Source organism: Mastacembelus armatus, chromosome 1 (assembly GCF_900324485.2).
Source record: "Mastacembelus armatus chromosome 1, fMasArm1.2, whole genome shotgun sequence".
Classification (NCBI taxonomy): Eukaryota; Metazoa; Chordata; class Actinopteri; order Synbranchiformes; family Mastacembelidae; genus Mastacembelus; species Mastacembelus armatus.
The window spans coordinates 13,296,096-13,320,667 of NC_046633.1; the positions used below are offsets into that span (position 1 = coordinate 13,296,096).

At 39.8% G+C, this 24,572-nt stretch overlaps 1 protein-coding gene across 9 annotated transcripts in view; it reads left to right on the forward strand.

The window, feature by feature from the left end:
- Window positions 1-24,572, forward strand: part of LOC113128440 (microtubule-associated tumor suppressor 1 homolog) — a 68,520-nt gene that overhangs the window by 19,540 nt on the left and 24,408 nt on the right. For 8 of the 9 annotated variants that reach the window (XM_026303770.1, XM_026303778.1, XM_026303776.1 and 5 more), the window contains 6 exons: window positions 1,948-3,356; window positions 3,439-3,846; window positions 5,274-5,502; window positions 11,075-11,296; window positions 18,371-18,601; window positions 19,583-19,750. In XM_026303770.1, the coding sequence (XP_026159555.1) occupies window positions 2,238-3,356; window positions 3,439-3,846; window positions 5,274-5,502; window positions 11,075-11,296; window positions 18,371-18,601; window positions 19,583-19,750 (2,377 nt within the window). In that variant the 5' untranslated portion in view covers window positions 1,948-2,237. The remainder of the gene's footprint in view (window positions 1-1,947; window positions 3,357-3,438; window positions 3,847-5,273; window positions 5,503-11,074; window positions 11,297-18,370; window positions 18,602-19,582; window positions 19,751-24,572) is intronic. The other variant, XM_026303777.1, reaches the window with a different exon arrangement.

Here is a 24,572-nt window from a genome sequence, read left to right on the forward strand (position 1 = left end):
ACACATACACACACACACTCAGTGGGGCAGCCTGAGCCCAGTGGTGCAATTGATTCTAACTGGAATGGATGAGATGTTTGGTTGGTATAGGGCACTCCAGGAGTTTAAGCCAGAGAAAGTCAGTTCAGTTTTAGAGGCTTCATATCAGAGAGAGGGGGTTGTTCACTTGCCTGACTGTAATGTAGGACAACCTTTCTCTTTGTCATTCAGACTCTCTGTGGTTAGTGCCATGATTGAGTTGATCATAAAAAATCATTTGTTTATTCCACAGTCAACAAATTGAAAGAATTGAAAAGATGTGTTCACTGATGAGACAGTTATCCTCAAAAAACATGAAAAACATAATGACCTTTTATCAGGAACAAACTGTGTCTGAATAGTGATGTTCCTTGACAGCATGAAATGGCAGTTGTTCTCTGTTGGTTCCTGGCAAAATATTTCTCAGAGATGGGACAAGCAAATTCACCTGTGCCTTCAAAATCTCCACAATTTATATTTTGATCTGCACACTAGGTTTCTTTGTACAGCTGGTCCTTCTGATGAAACTACTACAATTTTAATAGAGACAGCGAGTCGCTGGTTCATCTGCTCTGGGACAGAGAAGAGTTGATGATGTGGCCATCGTAGGCTGTCTGTGTACCAGTAAGAACTGACAGTGTCAGTGTGTATTTGATTAGGTAAACCGAACTCACTGTTACTTCAGAATACCACGCAAAAGATGGCCACCAGGTAAACTATCAGTCCTTTTGCCTCAGAGCTATTCATAGTTAATAAAGCATGTGACATACATTTCCACATCATTTTGCAGTCTCTCTGATTTGACCCAACCTTGTTATAAATAACTGCAGAGGTATGTTGTAGTAAGTAGTAACGTTGTAGGGAGAGAATCTTACTAATACAAAAATGACTTGTTGAAATGAGAAGAAATTATTGTAAATAGCTGATGTATTTATATGTGACTGTGGTGTAGTGGTTTGTTGCAGATAACCCTTGTCCCTCTAAAAAAGAAAAACAGGTTTGAATATCCTGTTTCAGTGTGATAATGCCTTCCTGAACAGTTGAATGCTTTTAAGTAAGTGTCTTTACTCTATCTCTCTACCTGGAAGGAAGTCAAGTTGTGGTGGCATCCAGGGGCCCCTATCATTACCGGATAATGGAGACAGAGCACTGTCCTGGATTTGCTCGCCTTTATATAGACATTTCTCTTGTTTCTTTTTGTCCCTGACCCACATACATACATGCACACACATACTCATACATCAGTACGAAAGATGAAAATCAGATCATCACGACTTAAAATGATGATATAAATAGATGACATTTTATGGAGCTGGTTAATTGACACAAAATTAATGATTTTGCCGTCCAATGGATTTGATCAGTTTGAGAAATTGAATGGTGAATCATTTCACAAGGGAGGTCTAAGGCTATTCATCAGAAACACCTTGAAGAGTTTGTTACAGTTTCTGCATTATCGTTCTTGCAGTTGCATTCAGTAATGCACTAATAGCTAAGTTTTTCATTCTAGCCTGCAGAGGGCAGTATGAACTCTTTTGACATCAGTGTTGTTTTAGCAACAAACATTCAGTGACTAATACACACACGTCATTCATCCAGTTAAGATTTCAGCAGGAAACAAATGTTAAAGCTGTACTTGAAGCTGTACAAAAACTGCTCACTTTTTGGATTCAAATTAGGTGGTTTTTCTGTGGTGGTGTTAAATGAATTGCAGCCATTGTGCAGTGGTACATTTTTCAGCTGCTTGTCCAGTGTGTTCATCTTCTTCTTCTTGTACGGCAGAAAGAAAGTTTACTTTGAGCCTTAGAAATCACAATAAACAGGTTAATTACTGAGAAATTAGATTGATTCTATTGATTTAATGTATTTTATTTATTGCAGTTCATCACAGTACATTACAAGTCTAAACATCAAAATTTTCTTTTTCAGATTTCCAGATGTTTTCAACTACTTGTCATCAAATAAGATGTGAGGCTCTTAAATGGATGGAGTTCTAAAGTACAGTTCTACACATGACAAGGACATGATGACTTTACAGCCCTGGAATTACTGCTGTTTGTTTGCACGACATTTGAAATGTAAAATGCTGTGAAGAGCATTGTTCATTGTTCTTTCACGTCCAGCAATGGGGAAGTAAAACCCATACGTAAAGAATCAGAAAAACCTCACACCATTATAGAAAGTCACTGGCCATCTGGTTTCCATCTTCTTGCCCAGAGATGAGTGTGTCTGAGCCCCGTGAGAGCTTTCCTGTCAGAGGGAAAGGTAGCTCCAGCATGAGGCTAACTCTTCACAGTGCAGGAGACCACAATGGAAATGCTTTTCCAGTCTCCTCTTCTTCCTCCTCGTCTTCATCCTCCTGTCTGGGGCAGTCATCTCCTGAGTCACTGCGGAGTCTGAGCAGCCTCAGTGAGGACCGGGCTGACAGCCCACTGGACTATGAGGTATTTGAAGTCACCTTGATGACAACAAAGGTGACCAAAACAAACAAAGTGACAGATGTCATTTCAAAATGGGTGGCGGACGAATGCGGCAACCAAGATGACTTTAATGATGTCTCAGTGAGAATGACGCAAATGGCAACAGAGCTGTCAGAATCCAATGACAACTCTGTGTCTGTTTACCTGGATGCCAACAGCAGCGAATATCACCAAGACACCTGGAATGATAAAGATAACCTAACCCTGTCCCTCGTGACTAATGGTGCTAGCCATGACATTAGCAATGACATTAGCAGTGAAAGCAGAAGAAAACATGGCTCCACAACCCCAGACTCAGATGCAACAGAAATCCCAGCTGATGATGATTATGATGATGAAGAGGAGGCTTTGTTTCTGTCTGTGAGTTCTGACATAGGCATACAGAGAAGCGGTATGACCCTCTCAAGTGTAACCAGTCAGCCCAGTGACAGCATCATGATTTCAGATGGCTCTGCAGCAACAACCATACTCCAGATGGAGAGAGATGTGCCTGTAGGAGTAGCTGATGACGAGAGGCCAAAGGTTGCCTGTCCACTGGATCAACCTGCTTCCAAGAATCTTAGTGAAACCACCAAGATATCATCATGTTGTCCTTCTACCAATCCATCACTAGAGTCTAAGGAGGTCATATCTCCTGAAAGATGTACAGTGGCCTCCAAACCCATGCAACAGAACATTAGTCAGCCAGCCAGAGCAGCAAAGACTACCACTACAACTTCAACTGCTCCCAAGACAGTGGCTTCCACAGGCCTCAAATCCAATCTGGAAGCAAAGAGAGTTTCCAGACTTTATCTGAAAAACGTCAAGGCTAAAGTTGGTTCATGGTCCACCGTGTCCCCACCTAAAACACCAAGCCAGGTATTGTAGTGTTAATGAAAAATTTACATGTATCAAGTTACAGCTAAGTTCTAATATTTGATGTTTGTCTTCCATTCGGCAGAACAAATCTGCTCTAGGAAATGGAAATAAAGCTATTCCCACGAAGGTGGAAGCACAGAGTGGTAATGAAGGTAAAAGTCAAAGATCTTCTGCAGGTCCAATTAAAATGGCTGTGAAGCTGAAACCCATCACAGGAAAGAGCAGTACCTTGAAAACCAAGACGGACAATTACTCTGCTCAGCCAGAGAAGAGTACAGCCATTAGTCGAACACTCTCCACCTCAACCAGCTCTCTGGGATCTGAGATGGTTGATGAAGGATCCCTGGAAAGTCCCAGGAAGGCTGCGCAGGAAGTTCCTGATACATGTCGAGCAACTGAGCGTGTGGAGACAGTGCTTCAAAGTGAAGATACTTGTGGAGAGTCTGACGACCAAAGTTCTGTTCGGGGCAAACCCAGAAGTCATAGCAGGGTGAGCACAGTGAACTTGTTTCAGTGTATTTAAACTGAACTTCTCCTCAGGGTTGGATGTTTAGTCTCTGTCAGCCTATCAAAATATCATATTGATTTTAATTGGCAGCAAGAATACACAAATGGTTCTGATTGTTCTTTTGAGATGTGTTCACATTGTAACAAATATTTCTTTATCTTGTTCTTGAATGTTCTGGTTTTGCAGCTTCATGGAAAATGTGTCCTGGTGTGTGCTTAATATAAATTATGACTGGAACTAAATAACAGACTGATGCAAGTAAGGCTTTTGTCAAAAGACTATGAGCATTAGTTCTGATGTCCTAAACTGTGTGGTGGTTGTTGTTTTACATAAGAGAAAAAAAGTACTGTGTATTTTAACCATGGGAGTCTCAGTATGTGCTGTGTGTTTTCAAAGATCCAGTGACAAGTTTAATACCTGCCCCAACATATTCTCTCATGGGCAGCCCCAGGTTTGTTTTTTTTTCTTTACAATAGTGTGTTTAAAACAGGTCAACTGTTAACTTGTATTTTAACTCATTTAACTCATTTTAGCTCTGCTCAAAGAAATGTTGTTGCATGTTAATGTTCAGTATCTATCCTTTATTATTTAATATTTAGTATTATTTAGGCCTAGTCGAGCTGCCAGCTAACAACATATGATTTAGTGTGCATGCTACAGTAATCCATGGGCTCAGCTTCTTGGCTCAGCTGAAAAGTTGGGCAGGGTTCAGTAACACTCCAGTGTTTCATCTTTTCTGAATAAGCTCTGTGTCTGTCTTTCAGTGAATTTAAGTGAGGAGGTGGTGGTGAAGGTCACAGAGCAAAATGCTTGTTGGATGAAAGCATATCTGGGTTTTTCCTGAAAATGTCTTGACCTTAATTTATATGCAAGAATGAATATGACCTTTTTTTCCCTCATGCCCCCAACTCCCTGACTGCTCTGTTAGCAAAAGTAGCTACATGACAACTACTAACAGGTTCTAGAAGTTATGTTTTTCCTCTGACAAGACGATTATCCACAAACTCATTCCATGTGTGCTGGTGTTCAGGGTCAGAGGGGGAGAAACACTTAGGGGTATGGTTGAGACAGAGAGAGAGAAAAAATGGCCTGGTCATAGCCAGGTTTCTCAGGGGGAATGTACAACCCAATAGTAACTTTTTTACCCCTCTTTTGCAGCACACTCCCAATTTTCCCTCCTCCCTCTTTCCTTCTCTCTCTCTCTCCCTCTCTCTGTCTCTCTAATTTTCCTCCTCCCCCTCTGTCTTAACACACACTATCTCACTCACTCCTCCCCTCTGCTCCTTCACTTCCCTCAGTTAACATTTCTGACTGAGTGAGGTATGGCTAACACCATGGTCTCAGTACGCAGCTCCAATCTGGGGCCCCTCAGCTGGGATGCTGTCACTAAACGCCAGCTGTTCTTACAGAAAATCTCCTCAAAGCTGGGGCCCAATGCCAGGGAGCAAGGGAAAGGCACTCGAGTGGACAAGGCCTCAGGACCAGCTCCACCTCCAGGTTCAGTGGGTCAACCTCCAGGACAGGGGAGCCCCAGGCCAAGGCAAGCACTGAATGATGGCACCTTGTTGGGAGAAGGTGGTCAGAACACTGGGGGTGGATCTCCAGTGAGAGTGAGGCAGACCCAAGGTCAGAGCCAGGGTGAGTTAACATGATTTCTGTCTGTATGTAGAGACATAAACAGGAACTATCTCAGCACAGACAGATTTACATATGGAAACCTGAAATGTAAACACACAACGGCACACGGCACTGGCACTGAACTGTATGCCTGTACTGCTCAACAATACTTTTCAGCTTCTCTTCTTCTCGGCTATATAGACTTGTATGTCAGGGTGTGTGTGTGTGTGTGTGTGTGTGTGTGTAAAAGTCTCTGCAGCAGACTCAGGAAATGAGCTGGCTGACACTGCAGAGCTGTGAGTTAAAATGCCTTCCACATACCACTACACCACTCACACAGTCACACACTGTGTTTTGCTGCTCCAGAACACACTGTCCATACTCACAATGAACAGGCTGCTCGTATGCAGGCATGTGCTGTTATCTGCTGTGTGTTGAATTGGGCTCTCTCCTAATGTGTCTACAGTAGCGTTACATTAAAATAGAATAGAATTGCTTTTATTGTCATTGTATATAATACAACGAAATGTCTAGGAACAAAGTGAAGACACATATCTTAAAAACTAGAATAAGTAGTAAATAAGATAAATAAATAAATAGGCAAGATAAAATAGTGTTGCATTAGCAGAACTCTTCATTTCTTTAAGTCTTTGACTTTAATCTCTGTCAGCATCTACACTATACCAGGACAGGCTGGTGTGCTTGGGTGTGTGTATACAAACACATGGGTTAGATTTTTCTATTTAAAGCTTTTAATTATGTTTTTCCTGTATCTCTGTCATCCACTTTTTGTTTTCTCTTTTTTTGTTCTTTCATTCTTCCCCAGTGGACTTTTAGGCTAGGTGTTTCCTGTTTGTCACTTCATTGTTGTGTGTGTGTGTTCTTATGAGACAAAATTACATGGATTGAATTATAAAAGGTAGAGGGCTTCTGATGTCATGTCAATCACAACCTGACACTGTGGCCTGTAGAGCGTTTTCTGGTAGTAAATATAGAGTATGCTGCTGGAGTATGCTGAGATACACTGATTTTGTATAATATGTGTGTGTATAGCAGAAAATGTCCATGTACATATTGCGTGTTTGTGAATCAAATGTAGGTGTATTTCTACCTTTGTTAGGCCTATTTTAAGCATAATTGTATCCAAATGAGGACCTTTTGTTAGGACATTTAACCAGTCCTTTTTTCAGACTGTTTAAGACTTGATATTAGGGTTAGGGTAAGAGTCTAGGAAATGCACTATGTCTATGAGTGGCCTAATATAGAAATTTGACTTTTTGCGTGCGTGTGTGTGTAAAACCAGATCTTTTTCTTGTAAAGGTCATTCATGGCCAAAAACTCATCTGTCCTCTATGCTGATACAGAGGAACAATAAGGTGCCTCTTAGCCTCCATCTCCTTCACTGCATTACTTTGAGGGTGTGTCTGCCAGAGGTGGACAGTAACAAAGTAAATTTACTTGAGTACTGTACTTACTTACAGTTTTTGAGAATTTGTACTTTACTTGAGTAGTATTTTTGGGGGAAACTTTTTACTTTTATTCCCCTACATTTGAAAGATGAATATAATACTTTTTGCTTCACTACATTTCTATAAAGGCTCTTGTTACTCGTTACTTTTGCGGAGAAATTGTCTTTAAAAACCGAAAGACAATTGACCATGTTCATTATGTTTCTTGTTTGTGTGTGGTTTGTCCCACTTACACGCCCTAAAGATACACACTCCGGCACAGTAAGTCGTGGTATGCACTTTTGATAGCTTGTTGCGACCCGCCAAGAAGAAGAAGAAGAAGATGGTTTGTCCCACTGGTGTTGCCGTACCGGTTACATCATGCTCAGATAAGGTAGTTTGTGCTGTGTGTGGCAGTAATGATTTAGTCCTGGTTTAATATTGCTAACATGGGACCTGGGTTAGACCTGATTTTGTCCTGGTTTCATTTCAGTTTAATGTTTAGACATGTCTCTAGTTTTTCTAATGTGAACGGTCTAATATTCAATACTTAAAACAATGTAAGTATTAACTTTCCTTAGACTTGCTGCAGCAATGTTCAAAAAAAAAGGTTGTTTGATTTCATTAAAACTGTGCCACCTCTGTCTTTAAATCCTAGTGACTTCTAGTTTACACTAAAGAAAGTTTCCTGTGTTTCCCATTTATTGATTCTGTACAAACACATCTCTAGTTATTCTAATCTAAACTATATGTAATATAATATTCAATCCGGTGAACTAGTACAAATACTGCAAATAAAAATTACAGTGTGAGAAAGATTCTTTACTGCATTTGAAAATGCATTGTAAAAAAAAATGTTCTTAGATTTTTTTTAAGTACTTTGAATACATAAGTAATTTTGAAAGCACATATTGCAGCACTTTAACTGAGCAATATTTTGACTGAGCAACTTTTACTTGTATTGGAGTAATATTTGACCAGGAGGATCTATACTTTGACTTAAGTAATGAAGTTGAGTACTTTGTCCACCACTGGTGTCTGCACTAGGCCATTTTGGTCCTGACATTCTTTACAAAGCTTTTCTTTGAAACTTTGATTGATTGGTTTGATTGCAGGTTTAGCCAGTTTATTCACGTGTTCACTGGTTTTATCTGTCCTGAGATGTGATAGACTTTTATGAGATAAAGTAATTCTACTCAGTGAAAACAAACTGACCAGTCCGCATTTTATTAAGTATGTGGTCAGACCTGAGCACAACTGCACTTTTCATTATATTGCTTGCTTGGTTCACTATCTATTGACTGCTAAACATGCATTTGCACATCTCACTTATCACTCTAAAGAATGTAATGCCCACTCTGCAACATGTTGTTGTTAGTTTAGAGCTTGGTCTTGGTTTATGGTTAGAATGAGATTAAAGTCAGGGATTTTAGAAGGAATTCACAAAACACTATGCAAACTGGTCTAGTCAGACTAATGTGTATGTCTGTGTGTTTTTGTGGATGGACAAGAAGCATGAAGCACATTAAGACAGCAAGACAGTTCTTACCTAACATTGATTTCTTTGGTAACCGAACCCAGCTGCTCTCTTCAGTGGCTGGCATTGCTTCGGATTTGAAATCAAATGAAGCCAGATGTTTCCTGCTGGCTCTATTCGCAGTACAAGTTTTACTGTTGATCTGCCTTCATCAGTGAAGGCTGGGGGTGCATGTGTGTGTATGTGTGCAGGTAAGTGAGGTAATGTAACTGCAGTGAACATGTGTAAACATTTTTCCCTCTGTTTATGCAGTTTTGCATCCAGGCCTTCTCTCTCCCCTCTTATGCCAGACAGCACTCAAGTTTGTAAAAAAGCTGTAAAAGTTTGAATGAAACATTGATCATCTCTGTGGATAAATGCGGTTGTTGCACAGCAGCAAAGATACCAATACTAGAGGAAAGGTTGGTTGTAAAAATACAAAACCAACAGTATTAATACATATATAAAATGCAGTAATTCAATAGCACATGCAGGATGCCCAAAATAAACAAGGAAGACTGTGTAAAGTGTCTTATTTAGAGAAAATGGGTCTTTAAGAAAGTAAGACTTGAGTAACTTGTACAGTATAGACAGACTTTGTGTTTAAATGGGCGCAGGGGCTGGCGATTCCTTATGTTTACTATTATCCTGCTTCAGATAGAAGAGCTGTTTCTGTATGATTATATTTTGTCCATATTTCGTCTGTTCGTCAAGTTGTAATGTGTCACACTATATGTTCGTTATGTCTGCCTTCTAAAAAAACTGATCACTGAGTGTTACATCCATCCATTATCTATACAGCTTTTTCTGGATAGGGGTAACACACTGAGGCACACACTTTGCTCTTTGGACTTTAACTTTTGTCCCCATGCACGAGTCAGTGTGCTTCATGCCTGTCCTTATATCCAAGGACAGACTGGAGTAGGACAGGGGAAGAAGAATAAAATCTGATGATTAACTGATAACTCACCTTTGTTTCAAAGACAGGATATATAGATCAGAGGAAGGCACATCCATGACTGCTATGAGAGTTAGAAAATCAACTAGGAAATGGAGGAAGACCTGTGTCAGAGACCTGACATAAAACACTAGAAATGGAGATTAGGCTGCATACAATATATGTCAACTAAAAATCCCTGTCCAGCATAGGTGCTAAATATGCTATTTTTAAAAAATTTGAATAATATAAAATCATCATTAGTAATGTTGATAGCTGCAGAGATAACAAGGTAATTGGAATATAAAAACTATAAAAATGTTAGTGGATCATCACACTTCAAATATTTCACTGTTCTCATCGAAACTGAAGCAGAGATTCTTTTTTTCTTTCTGCTGCGGTCTTTTGTTTGTACCTCACTAACTCACACCCACTGACTTGTTTGCTTGCTTTCATGCATACACAAACACACACACACACACACACACACCACAAAAAATCTCTTAACCTCTCATGTCCATGGTTTGGTGTGAAGAAGTGTGCATCATGGCTCCCAGGCGAAGTCATTCTGTTTTGGTCTTCTTGTCTTCTTTGGAAAGAATTTGTGATTCAACCCACAAAAATTACAAGAGCCTGAGACATTGGATTTCACACACTGTAGACCTACAGTGCAGTAAAACCAGTCATTTTTGAAGACTTTGATTTTCAGAAGTACAGTTTCTTAACTGCTTAAATATCATGCAGAAGTTTGAGACAAAGTGAATATGCTTTCAAAAATAATGCCGTCAATATTTTCTTATTTAGCAGTTCATTTCACGCATATGAATAGAAAAAAACTAATCATTCCTACATTTAGTGTGACCACAATTTCTGTGCACATGCACACACTTCTTCACACTTCAAGCTTGACATGCAGGTTGTTCCAGCATGTTAGAGAAGCTGCCACAGTTGTTCTATGGATTTAGGCTATATCTGTACCTTCTGTCTTGTCATGTGATCCCAGATATGATCATGACCCTGATCATGATTTTCATTATATCAACCAAGTAAAAAGGCATTTTTTATAGTTTAGAATTAGGGTAATATTGTGAGCACACCGTCAAAGCAGGGCATACAGAAGAATGATCCCTTTCATTTGTCATGATTTGATACAGTACTTGCATGAAGCATTCTCTGCTTATTACAACTTGTCTAAATGAGATTTTATCACCTTAAAATTGGCCTATAGTTTCTCAATCAGTGTCCATCAGGAGCACAGAGGTCATAACGTATAAGGAGATCCTACAATGATAATGAAGTGTGACCATAACAGCATACTTGTTCCATCTGCAGCTCAGCTGAGTGATTTGAGTGTTCTTTGTTCGAAGAGAGTGGATTTCTCTCTACCTTAAAAAGACATTAACTTTTCATTCATATTTCTGCTGGTATCTGATGACTTATCTTCCTTTCTCTCTCACCCAGAATATTTACACACATAACAGTGCATAACCTAGACATGGAATAGGACACAAATGGACCTTTTAACTAGACACTTTATTGTTTATGCAGTAGAAGTTATGTTCTCAAATATATCAAAGTTCATCAGATCGTTGTAGGTCAACGTTCTATCTCATTGGGTGCTGTGTACAAAGTTTTCTACGGTGTCTGTAATTGAGAATCAATTCATGGCCTTTTGTATTTTCTCTCTGTCAGGTATCCCCAAATCTCATAGCACTGCAGAGCGAGCATCTGCTGTGATCAACCTGGCTCCAACAACCGCCACTGCCAAATCAACAGCCAATCAGCAGCCAGCGTCAGGGTCAGCCAGGCAACCTGCCCCACCTGCTGTGTCAAAACTTCCTATTAAGGGATTACCCACGAGCCTCAGTTCGTTGTCACTGGGGGATAATGAGAACAATGGAACCACAGGAAAAGGTGAAGTGTTGAGGTTGTGTGTGTGTGTTATGTATGGAATTGTTTGACTGCATATATATGTGTATGTTTGTGTGTGTGTGTGTGTGTGTGTGTGTGTGTGCAGGCAAATGCGTGTCTCTTCCTCATATATACAGACACACACTGTATCATCAGAGGTGGTTTTCTTTGGTGTGGCTTTCCTCTCGCTGCTTATCTAACTTCCCTCTCTTTCCACTGGGTTTCCACTGGACCCAGTCTCTGTCTCACATACACACATGCACATATGCACTGCTAGAGGTGCATTGACGTTCATGAAAGTTCCTGTACAAACAGGATTCTAGACTGAAATATGTACTAATATGTAATATCAGTTCCTGACTTACTTTGTTATAATCTGTCATCACCCCAGGGCCTCAGTGTATGAGTGAGAGAAACAGTGCATGTGTGCGTGCGTAGAAAGGGGGTGGGGGATGGTGTTTATTGAAAACTTGAAATCTTTTCCAAACAAAATGGCCATTTCCACCTTTTTTAAAAGTCTGCAGGTCCTACTGAATGACTGAATAAATACTCTACAGGAGACGTAGAGTCATAACAATATATATAACGATATAACAATTGCACAACTGGTCAATAAAATAATAGCTACTGTCTCAGACTTGAAAGCAGAACTTTGCTTCTGTGACTAAATCGTGCATATTAAATAATGAAAGACACTGTTAATGCTGATAAAACAAAGCTCTAGTGGTAAATCTAGAAAGATTTTATTATGACATGAACTACTGTGCTGTAAAGTATTGTGCTGTGTTTCAGTTTATCTGTGTTTATTTTCTGTCTTACATTCCATTCTTGTGTACGTCCTTTGGCTGTGTAGAATGAAAGTAATGCAGACATATTTATTAATACTAGTAATTAATCAAGTGCAGCCCTGTAGCCTACAGGGCTCAATTCACAGAATGTTGGGTTACAATACTTATCCAACGTTCTATCTCATTGGGCGCTGCCCTCTGGGCTATCGTAAAAGACTTAAGTACACACATAACCAGAAAGCCAGGCACTTAACAGCTACGGCCCAGATCAGTGGAGATCCCCACTTACAGAATATCCAGGCCAATGCAGACAGTGCAGATCATCCCCAAAGATGCATCCCCACACTCAATCCCGAACCTGGCAAAGTTTCTCTTCGGTGCTTAGCATCAAGAATGGGAACATTTCCAAAATATTAAAGTAAAGTAACAAATGATCTCCACACATAATCACAGTTTATAGCAAACCCTGACCACAGGGCTTTTTCTTTACTTCAGTTTCTAAATATGCATTAATTACAGCAGGGGTTACAGTATGGTCTGTGCATGTGTAGGGTGCTGTATGTGTGAGTGTAAGTTGAGCGCCACCTACAGACATTATATTGTAACACATGCCTTGCTGTAGTACAAATGACAAACAGTCATGGTAAAAGTAGAAACTTACTGCAACAGAAAGCAACACTTTGAACCACTGTTACTGTATTTTTTTGGCTGTGATGTATTTTCTGGAAATTTTTTCTATTTTAAGAGATCCACACTGAGTAAGTCTAGGCTGTCTTGGCTGACATGTCTCTACAGCATCGCGTGGTGGTCGGGGACAGTACCTCTGGACTGGTAGACTGGGCTGGTGGTCCCTCTTTTTAAGCAGGGGGACTGGAGGGTGTGTTCCAAATATAGGGGGATCACACTTCTCAGCCTCCATGGGAAAATCTATGCCAGGGTACTGGAGAGGAGATTTCATCTGATACCTGAACCTTGCATTCAGGAAGAATAATGCGGTTTTCGTCCCAGTTGCGGAACGTTGGACGCTGGCTTCATAGGAAATTGCCCCACCACTCCACTTGTGCTTTGTGGACTTGGAGAAGGCATTCAACCATGCCCCTTGTAGCATTCTGTGGGAGGTGCTCTGGAACTTTGGGGTCTGGGGCCCTCTGCTAAAGCTCCAGAGCTCCAGCTAAAAAACGTTGAGTAAGACAAGACTGATTAATTCTAAAATAAAGTACATTGCAATAATCAAGCCTTGAGGTTATAAAAGCGTAGGCGCAATTTCCTAGATCAGAAAATGATAAAATTACTTGACTGTGGTTAATAATCTAAGTGGCAAAAATGGAGTATTAACTGAATTTACCAGCTTGTCAAACGTCAGGTCACTATCAAATAGTGCCCCCAGATTCTTTATTGTGCATTTCAATTTTGTAGTTAGTAGGCCAAGATCTAGAGTAAGTGGTTGAGAAGAATCAGAAAGTCCAAATAAGTGCAGGAAATGATCAGGAAGCCATTTTTCTGGCCATGACAATTTTTTTAGACATGATGTTTTTTGTAAAGCCATTATGTAGTTTTCTTGACATGATGTATTTTTCTGGTCATGATGTATTTTTTAGAGGCATTACATATTTTTTGGCTATGAAGGGAAAAGCTCATGCTCCACAGAAGATATGAAAAGAAGTCTCTAACGCGACTCAAGCCTTTCAAAATGGACTGTCTTAAATTGGACTAAATTACGGCTATATTATTAAATTACAGCTAGTCATCCAGCTTCACTTTGGCAAAAAAAAACCAAAAACAAAAAAACTATAGACGATGCAGCAATTTCATATACATTTTAATGAGATGGTGGATCCCAGAAACCTCAAGGTTCCCACAGTGGATACTAAGGATCGGAAACCGATTCTTGTAGAGAACCGGTTCCCAGTAGTTCGATTCCTAGGAATCGTTAGTCTGCTTGGTTAACAATCCTACTGACGTCAATACGCATTTGCATGATGCCGTCACACACATGCTCAATTTAAACTTTTCTCACGCCTGTTTTTAACTGGAAGTTGGGCGTCAACGGGTAATGGCACTTCCTGTTATCATAGCAGCAGCCAGTAGTAGTAAAGTTACCAAACTTGTGGAAAGTCCATGCTCCATTTTGCCTTAGACTAGCGCAAACCGGAAGTTGGTTTACTCATTGTTTACGTATTTACGTTTTGTGAAAAAGGTTCAGAACGAGTCCCACATAGCATCGAGGCTGAAGTGCTCCAAAGTTTTGTTGTATTTTACTGGAAAAGATGACACTAGGGCCACTTGCAACACACGCTGAACCGCATACTTCAGGTCATTAGTGTAGAGGGAGAAGAGCATTGAGGAGAGAACACACCTCTGGGGGCCACCAGTCTGATGGTCCGGGTATTGGATGTGATGCTGCCCAGCCTCACTCGCTGTCTAGTGTCAGTCGAAAAAGATGCTGATCTACTGTCAGGTGGAGGCGGTGATGCAAGATGTAGTGCAGTTCCATGTTGACAGCGTCATCTGTCTCAGAGCTGCTTGATGCAGGTAGCATTGGTCTGGCAATACAATCCGGGAACTGTTTCTGGGTAAGTGAATCCACTTCCTATTGCAAACGTGTTGTGCTGTATAGTTCGTCTACAGATTAGCAACAGACTAGCTTTAGTCTAAAACACCTAGAAACTAACTAAACTCTCCAAACAATTCATTAACGCTACACATTCCAATACTAGTCAAGTACCTTTTTATTTTGACCGGTATTTATTGCTCTTTCCAGACTTGGCGCTCATTAGCCTACCAGTTAGCTTAGCTAGCTAGTAGCATGGCTTCTCTCTCTCTCTCTCCTGCTCGGTGTGTCACATGTTTAGTTATTCCTCTGCCTCCTTTAGTAATAATGATACCTGTAATAAGTGCAAAGTTCTGCTAGCTTTGGCCACTTTCTGGGGAAAACCTGGTCTGGTAGCGAGGGACGGGATTCCATCCCACTTTGGATGGTGCAGCTCTCATGTCTAGAAATTTGGCTGAGTATATTAGCCAACCTAAAGTTTGACAATCCAGAGTGGGAACCAGGACGCAGAGACTCTCTGCAGTTTCCTTAGAGCTGTCGCCCTCCTCAAACCCCATAGAGATCGCGTCTGCCCCTCGAACATATTAATCAAGTAAAGCAGAAGTTAACACAAGAGGAGTTATTCATAAAAACCTAATAAAAATTAAGACCACTCCTCTTATTGAACAGAAAAACAGAACAGTCAGATGTGGATTATTAAATGTCAGGTCTCGTCTAAATCTTAGTAAATGATTTGATAACTGATCACCAAATTGACTTACTCTGTGTCACTGAAACCTAGCTGCAGCAGGATGAATACGTCAGTCTGAATGAATCAACCCCCCTCAGTCATAAAAATTGTCATGTTCCTTGAAGCACAGGTCGAGGTGGAGCAGTAGCTGCAATCTTCCACTCAAACTTATTATTAAACTTTCATCCTCAGAACAGTTATAGCTCATTTGAGAGCCTCACTCTTATCCTCTCATATCCAAACTGGAAAACACAAAAACCAGTTCTACTTGTTATTGTGTACCGTCCACCTGTCCCTTACTCAGAGTTTTTAACTGAATTTCCAGACTTCCTGTCTGATTTTGTGCTTAGTTCAGATAAAGTCATTATAGTGGGAGATTTTAACATCCATGTAGATGTTGAAAATAATAGCCTCAGCACTGTATTTAATTCAATATTAGATTCAATTGGTTTCACTCAAAATGTTAATAAACCCACCCACTGTTTCAATCACACCCTTGATCTTGCTCTGGCATATGGCATCGAAATTGAAAATTTAATAGTTTTCCCCCAAAATCCTATTTTGTCATTTTTGTCTTTAATAACTTTTAAATTTAAGATAATGGATCATGGAGCATTTGGAAGAAAATTCCACTACAGTAGATCTTTATCTGACAATGCTGTTAATAAGTTTAAGAAATTGATTCCATCTTTATTTACATCTGTGCCATGTGCCAACACAGTGGAGGGCAGCTGCCTCAATCCTACTCCCTACCAAATTGATCATGTTGTTGACAGTGCTGTAGCCTCACTGTGTGACACTCTTGATACTGTGGCCCCTCTGAAAAAGAAGTTAGTGAATCAGAGGAGATTAGCTCCATGGTACAGTTCACATATCCGTACCTTAAAGCAGGCATCACGAAGGCTGGAAAGGAAGTGGCGTTCCACAAATTTAGAAGAATTTTATCTAACCTGGAAAAACAGTCTATTAACATGTAAAAAATCTCTCCATAAAGCCAGAACTGCATACTATTCATCACTAATAGAGGAAAATAAGAACAATCCCAGGTTTCTTTTCAGCACTGTAGCCAGGCTGACAAAAAGTCACAGCTCTGTTGAGTCCAGTGTTCCCTTAGCTCTCAGCAGTGATGACTTTGAGTTTCTTTACAAATAAAATCACAACTATTAGAGATAAAATTCATCAGATGCTTCCTATAGCTGCAATAAATGAATCTTCTACTACAGTAGCTCTTGAATCATCTGTAAGACCTCAGTTATGTTTAGACTGCTTCTCTCCCATAGATCTCTCTGAATTCACATCAGTAGTTGCTTCATCTAAATCAACGTGTCTCTTAGATCCCACCCGACTAGACTCCTTAAAGACAGACTACCATTAATTACCTCATTTTATTAGACTTGGTAAATGTATCTCTAGTAGCCAATTCAGGCTACGTACCACAGGCTTTTAAGACTGCAGTAATCAAACCCCCACTCAAAAAGCCGAGTCTTGATCCAGGAGTCTTGGCTAATTATAGACCAATATCCAACCTACCATTTATTTCTAAAATCATTGAAAAAGCTGTTGCTAAGCAACTATCAGACCACTTACACAGAAATGACCTATTTGAAGATTTTCAGTCAGGATTTAGAGCACATCATAGTACAGAAACAGGACTTAAAAGTCACCAACGATCTTCTCTTAGACTCAGCCCGGTTCTACTGGAGGTTTTTTCTTCCGTTAAAGAGAGTTTTTTCTCTCCACTGATGTGAATTCGCCAAGTGCTTGCTTTTAAGGGATTTGTTGGGTTTTTTTTTTTTTTTTTTTTTTTTTTTGTAAAGTGCCTTGAGATGATTAGTATTGTGATTTGACACTATTCAAATAAATTGAATTGAATTGAATTGTGTTATCAGGTTTCATAGATACAGCTGAGTGTCATCCGCATAACAGTGGTAATTAATAGTGCTTCCTAATAACATTGCCCAAAGGAAGCATTAACCAGACTGATTTGCTTTTTTAGGCTCTACTCTTCCAAAAGTGTCCAAAAAAGGTCAGTAACTGGACCTTATATTTGGAATAATTTAATTTTTTTTTTTGCAGAAAAAATGTGAAATTCTTAAATGAGTGATTCAGTAGTAACGTGTAGGGAAATTTGGGACTGTAGGTAATAGTTTTGTGTCTTTTCTGTGTCTTCTCCTGTTCACAGTAACACAGATCAGTCTTATGGCCACCAGATTACATATGACAATATTTAGGATCAAATATTTGCATCAAAGAGGAGTGCAGGCTATCTATCTATCTATCTATCTATCTATCTATCTATCTATCTATCTATCTATCTATCTATCTATCTATCTATCTATCTATCTATCTATCTATCTAATCTATCCATCTATCCATCTATCCATCTATCTAATCTATCTAATCTATCTATCTAATCTCATCTCCTCCACACAAGCCAAAGTGAAGCTTTAAAACATTCTCATGAATCTCAAATTCAAAAATAGGTTGTGGTTCAAAATTATGAGGAATTTGCCTGGAAGTTAGGAATACACCTCTGACATGATACAGTGCTGATTAAAGAGCAGATAACACATTTTAATCAGATTCCAAATAACTTTATTTATTATTATCCAATTGCACATAACTTTGGTGTGTTTCAGTTGGATATACAGCTGAACCTATCTTGTTAATCTGTCATGATCAAATCAGATCAGGTACAAGTGAGGTGTCACCATACATAATTAACATACTTATTTTAGACATTTTCTAGATCTGTTCCCTTAGTTCTGGTTCTAATTATACCTGTGGCAGACACCTAAAATCTCAGCGTAATTTCACAGATGTCTGAAGTTTTTTCCTCAAACTAATGAGATGCCATCAACCTACCTCTCCTCTCATCATCTTCTCTGTTCTCTCTATTGGCTATTATATTATTATTTATATGACTCAAAAGTTCTGATGTTCTGTTTATACAGAGCATTTGTAGCATTTTAGAATCTCCTGTATCTTTTTTCCTTCACCATCTGCAGGCACTCCATCACCAACAGGGACCAAGCTGGATGAGTGGCCCAGCAGAAGTACGCTTCCTGTGGGCAACCAAAGTGCAGCAAAGACCCCCAGCTCGAGCACTGCAGCTACCACCAGCACTAATACTCCCAGTGACACACTTACCAGTGCTAACAGTGGTGTCATCGCTGCTGCAAAGCACCCTGCCATGAGGAGCAGAGCTCTGTCTCTGCAGGCCAGGACGACTGCTACAGGTAAGTGTATGTGTAAGCTGAATCCTCCATTACAGACGCATTTACAATGGACACAGTGTTAGTTTACCCATTTACTTTGTCTTTTCAATTAACAATTTAGTTTTAAGGCAAGTCATGCATGTGCCACAAAATATATTTAATACTGTAATCTGGATTCTTGTTTTGACACGTTCAAAGCCATGGGTAGTTTGTCTTGGGCATCAGGAAATGGTTCATCTGCGTTTCAGTCTAATTAGCATCTTGTTCATCAGCTGTGATTACTGTTTTACATACAGTAGCTGCTCGAACTGTATATCTGGAGTGATAGTCAGATGGGTTTCAGTAGCAGAAGGTTGTGCCATTTCATTTCTTAAATGGATTGGGATGTAGACTGGGTCATTGAAGTGTTCTATGTTCATTACAGAATTTAGTGTGTGTCAAAATGAAAACATATCAGCACAAAAGAAGCACTGACCAAAATGCTGTTCTCAGTTTTCACACCGACCTGTCAGCAGAATAATATTTTGGCCATCTTGGGCAAGTTTGTAGATGCCACAAGAGTGCAATTTATATTGAAAACCAAGAGTTCAAAACACATAAACCAACAGGAGAACTGGGAGCGAAAAATAAATTTGTACTTATACTACTCTTCTAACTCCATTTCAACTGATTTCCCCTCCAAAAAGCATTAAACTGAAGTAACTGTCTTGAGTAAAGTGGCATTTATTTGTATATAAAAACATATTTAACACAGTTTTTTATACACTAATACTATTTTTAATAAATGCAGTGAGATTTACAAAAAATATCAATTCAAACTGTGAAGAATACTTTTTGTGTGTGTTCTTTAAATCAGCAGTTAATCTGTGCACACAAATGTTTTTACATGTTTTATGTAAATGTGTTATTTGATTTTGAGCCTATTTAATTGTTTATCTAATGCTTTGTTGAATTTTTTAATTTTTAATTACATTTTTTAATTATAATTATACCTCTCCACAGGTCTGAAGGCCCCAACAGCCACCAGCCACAGCACAGCCAAGATGGCAGCTGCTAGTCAAACAGCAGCAAAGACGGCTCCTGCTGTTAGTCTGGGGCTGATGAAGCAGGCCTCCCACTATCCTTCACAAAGAGGTGGTTCAGCAAGGCTAAGTCGGCTGAACAGCACAGGTAAAGGATATCAGCAGTGGCTTTTAACATGATTTTAAAATGTTAACATTCCTATGCCCTGCCGGAGGGATGTCACAACGTTTTGTTTTTTTTTTCAATATAAAGCCATGTAGACAACCAAGCTGATGCATAAACAATATATCACTCGAAAGCTTAGATTCTTGTCTTTTCGATGATGTAAACCACCAAGATACAATAAAACAATAGTACTTAAATTGTGACTTACACACGAAAACGTCTCATGTCACATTTATAGAAGAATCCCACAAAACCTGCCTTACTCTGTCGGTAAATGTCCAGAGTTTCAAAAAAAAAAACAACCTTTTATTTCTGTATGTCCCAACTTCTATAAATATATACAAGTTACACTTAGAGTAAATCAGACTGCTGGGGTAAAAAAATTAAGAGTGTTACCTTCAAAAAGCCACCAAACTTTTTATGCAAGGGGTTCAAGAACAGCTTTTAATTTAATATTGGTGTGCCTTTGACAGGCGTTTTAAGCAAATTTACCAGGAATGGTAAGGGCTTAACAACAATGTAAGTAGTTTTTTTTAAATGTTTTTTTTATTATTGATGCTGTTGATAACTAGTAAAATGTTTAAAAGTGTGACATTTTTTGAAAATGTTGAAGTGCTTGTGTTGAATCTAACAAGCATGTACTCTGAATTCTGCATGTGTCACGTTATAAGGTTTAGTGATCAATAATCATGACCCACACTGCTGGATGGCTCCTGTTTGCTTCCACACACATGCACCAAAATCTGGGCTGACTGACTACAGCTCTGGCCCCTAGAAGCTTAAGCAAACATAATTATCATCCCTCTGTTATGATTCTGCTACCCATTGTACATGCTTACACACAGACACAGAAATTATTTTCTTTGAATTTAAAATGGAACCACATTTGCATCTCAGCAACACTTAAACTGGACTTAGTCTTGCAGTGCTGTTTAGTGTGTTGAAATAGTGTTTGGATTACCCGAGCAGAGACTTGACAAAATCTAAAGTTCAAATATTTCGTTAATTATGATGTGCCAAAGCAGATAAACTACTAAGACCATCATCTGTTTAGTACTGCTGGTTTCCAGCATGCAGGCCTTGTGAAGCCAGGGCCTGTGGTTTCAGTATCTCCCGTCACATGGTAGCTCTAGTCTGGGAGCAGGCGCCTGTTTGCCTTCCCTCTGTGGAAGGGCACAGACATGCTGTCACTTTGGCTTGTATAGCGCCATCTATGTTTGATTTATACACCTCTGTCTCTCATTCTCACACACATACCACACCACAGCAGGCCTCGTGTTGTAACTGTGCTGTCGTTTTTGAAGGCTAATTTAAAGTTGCATGCACTGTAGAGTACAAATTAAGGTTTTGTATAAAAATAACACAATATGTAACTTTGTTGTAATATTTCAGCAGAAATAGCCCCCAAAATATATCTGAGAGGCCCTATGGGCCAAACTAATTGAACAGCCTAGTGGCAATGCAGAGAGATTCCTGGTTAAAGTTTCTGAGGGAGCCTCTCCCTGCTAACCAATCACAGAAGGCCAAAATCCAATGTCAGTCAGCACATGGATGTGCTTCTGCTGTTGTCACACTGAAGCACTGAGACATTGCTGTGGCTGACAAGCAAACAGGATCTGTATCTCTTCAAGTTCAGTTACCTTCTGCTGCATTTGGGGCTGCCAGTGTGCAATCATTCCTGGTGCTGCTGTCAAAGACTCTCTTTCTTGTAGTTTCTAGTGACCACCTAGTTTCTCAAAAGAATCCCAAGAATCTCAAAAGAAAGTTATAATTCATAGAACCTTTGAAATAACTACAAGCTGTTTAGTGTAACACATACTGTAGAAAATCAGTGATCTGTGTATTAGAATATGATCAAAATTACGTGAATGCCCAGGTAATAATGCCTTAGTTACATCTATTCTTATTTAGATACACGTGTATGCAGTTATTTTGTCATCTTCAGAATAATAAGTAAAAATAAATGTCTGTTATTCTTGGGTTCTTGGGATGTACCAATTATAACATCATCAACCAATTTGCAAGTTAATTAGATCCATGGGGCAGCACGGTGGGGTGATGATTAACACTGTTGCCTCACAGTAAGAAGGTTCCTAGTTTGAAACCCGGGAGGGGCCTTTCTTTGTGGAGTTTGTAGGTTTTGTATGTGGGTTCTTTCCGGGTACTCCGGCTTCCTCCCACAGTCCTAAAATCATGTATGTCAGGTTGACTGGTGATTCTAATTTGCCCATAGGAGTGAGTGTGTTTAATTGGAGAAAAAAAACAACAAAATGATATGCTAACTATGCACCAGGATTTAGAGGGACACTGCGGATGAGCCATTGAACAGGATGCAGCAGATAGTAAGAAACTTTATCTGTGGCCTTTAGCACATTAGTAATTTTAAATCACATTTAAACACTAAACTTGAACAGTGACAGTAAACAGATGTGTGTATAGTGTGAGTGTGTGTGTTTGTGTAAACAAAGCATCCTTTCACAAGGCATCTGTTTGGCTCTGTGTGTGTGTGTGTATGGTGCATATGTGAGAAAGAGAGAGAGGGAGAAAGGCCCCTCCCACCATTGTCTGTTTCTTCATAATGGTGGTCCTTCCATGACATCTAACCTTGACATGAATCATCTCCTTCAGTCAAATGGAGGCAGATGGAGAATGAGATATGAGAAAACAATGATGGAGGGATACGAGGGACTGAAACAGTGAGTGTGGAAGGAAGAGAGGGACAGCGTGAGCAAGTGGCAGAGAGAGATTATTCAAATCCCACCCACTCACCCACCCCCTCCTCCCCTGCAGCACCCCTGTCTCCGTTGTGTGTGTACTGGGTTCACAGAGCTTTAAAAACAGCAGGAAAATAGAGAAAGTATATCCATGCTTGTTTTTGTCCAGCCACCTAGCATGTGTGTTTGTGTGTGGAAATGAAACGCACACACCTCTATGTTGTTGGTCAGTGGGAAAGATCGCGGTGTGTTTTGCATGTAACAGCAAAGATGGACTACTCATCATCACCAGCGCTGAGGATCTTCTCTCCTCCCTCCTTTACGCACTGAAGTACTACCTCTCGTGTTCCCCTCCTCATTCTTTCTCTCCATCTTTATCGTTGGATGATTCACTGCCATCTGGATCTCAGTAAAGCACGCAGCTATTTTTTGGTGCCGTTTTCTTCTCTATCTATTGGCTGGGCTACAAAAAACAGTTCTTTGTTTTTTTTGTTTTGCAGTACCAACTCTGTGGCTTTGAATAAATGAAGGGAAGCTTGCATTTTAATGGACTCCCTGTTTTTCTTCTTTTTTTCCTTATCACCATGTGGCTTTCATGAAGATGCAAGGCACAAATTTCAGCTGCAGTCAAGCCTTTCTTTTCTAATTTTTCCAGGAATTTATTTATTTTTTTGTAATTAAAGAAGAGGAATATTTTTGCTTAGCGGAGACTGAAGACTTTTGTTTGAAGCAACTATTGTCCATCTCGGTCGATTCATAAATCTCAGAAATACTTTGGGAGTGTTATAATTCAAGGAAGTCTTTACTTGAAATAGGTGACAGCTGTAAATTGGTCCAACAGGATTTAGACTACAAGAAGTAGGTCAGCATTTTTTAGCAGCCCAAGAATGTTTGAGAGTCTATGAAGGGTTGAAAAGTTTAAGACCACCCAGGCCATAAACTTCTGAAGACTACTGGAGGACAAACAAGGACAATGTTATGGTCTCCCAGGTTGTCGCTGTCCAACTTCCATGTGAAGCTGACAGCCAAAGGACTTTTCAGAAACCTTCAGTTGCTGTCAGGATGCAGGAAGAACACTGTGGTTTTCCACGCAGGTCTGAATGTGCCACTGTCCTCCGTCTTCTCCATTTATACAACTATCCAGTATCCATCATTTCAACTACTTCATCTTCCCTCTCATTGATTAACACATGGCCAACAGGTTCATCACTTCAGTACACCACTACCATTCAAACCTTTATCTATGACTCCATCCTTATTAGCTGATTTTTACAAATTTCTCTTAAAGTGCTGGAAATAAATTCCACATTCAGGTCATCATAAATAGACATGGGTGGGTGGTGTTTAGAATGATACTACACTCTAGCAAAAGAGCCAATTGTGTTCAAGACTCCATCACATTGAAAAATGCTGTGAATCGACTGATTTTGAAATGATGTCATCTTGTATTGCTATGCCTTATCACAATGAAATTATACTATTTTATGTACATTGTGTGTATTGACCAATGACTCTTCCCCATATAACTGTACTCCTGCTTAAAATCTGTCATCCTCCTCTTCCATTGTCTGATGTGTGAGTTTGCCTTTGAATTTGTAATTGCAAGGATCAGCTTTCCTGGCAGTTTGTTTTCTCTTAGTCCGTAGCCATGGAATGGCAGGCCTGACTCCAGCTCAGCCTCAAAGACCACTTCAGCCTCTCACATCTCCACCTCTCTCTGCCTCCTCCATGCTCAGGTCTCCTGTTTTCCTACATGGTGCTGGCAGCCATTGTTGCCTCTGTCTCTCCTCCACTGTGGTGGCTGTCAGTATTGTGTATGCTCAATACTACAGCCGTCACGGCTGTGTTGGGTTACAATAGGGCTTTCACTTGTTAAAACACTTGTGTTGTACACAAGTCTGTGCGTGTGTGTAAAGGCTTTCTGCCTGAGTGTTCAGCAGCAGAGTGATGAATAGCTGTAGCACAGCTATGGTTCCAGTGCCTAGAGGGGCACAAACCACATGACTCACACACATATTCAAAATAAAAATAGCCAAGGATGCAGCTGGAGTTCACTTATTCAGCCATTAAAAGGGCACTCTGTGGAAGGC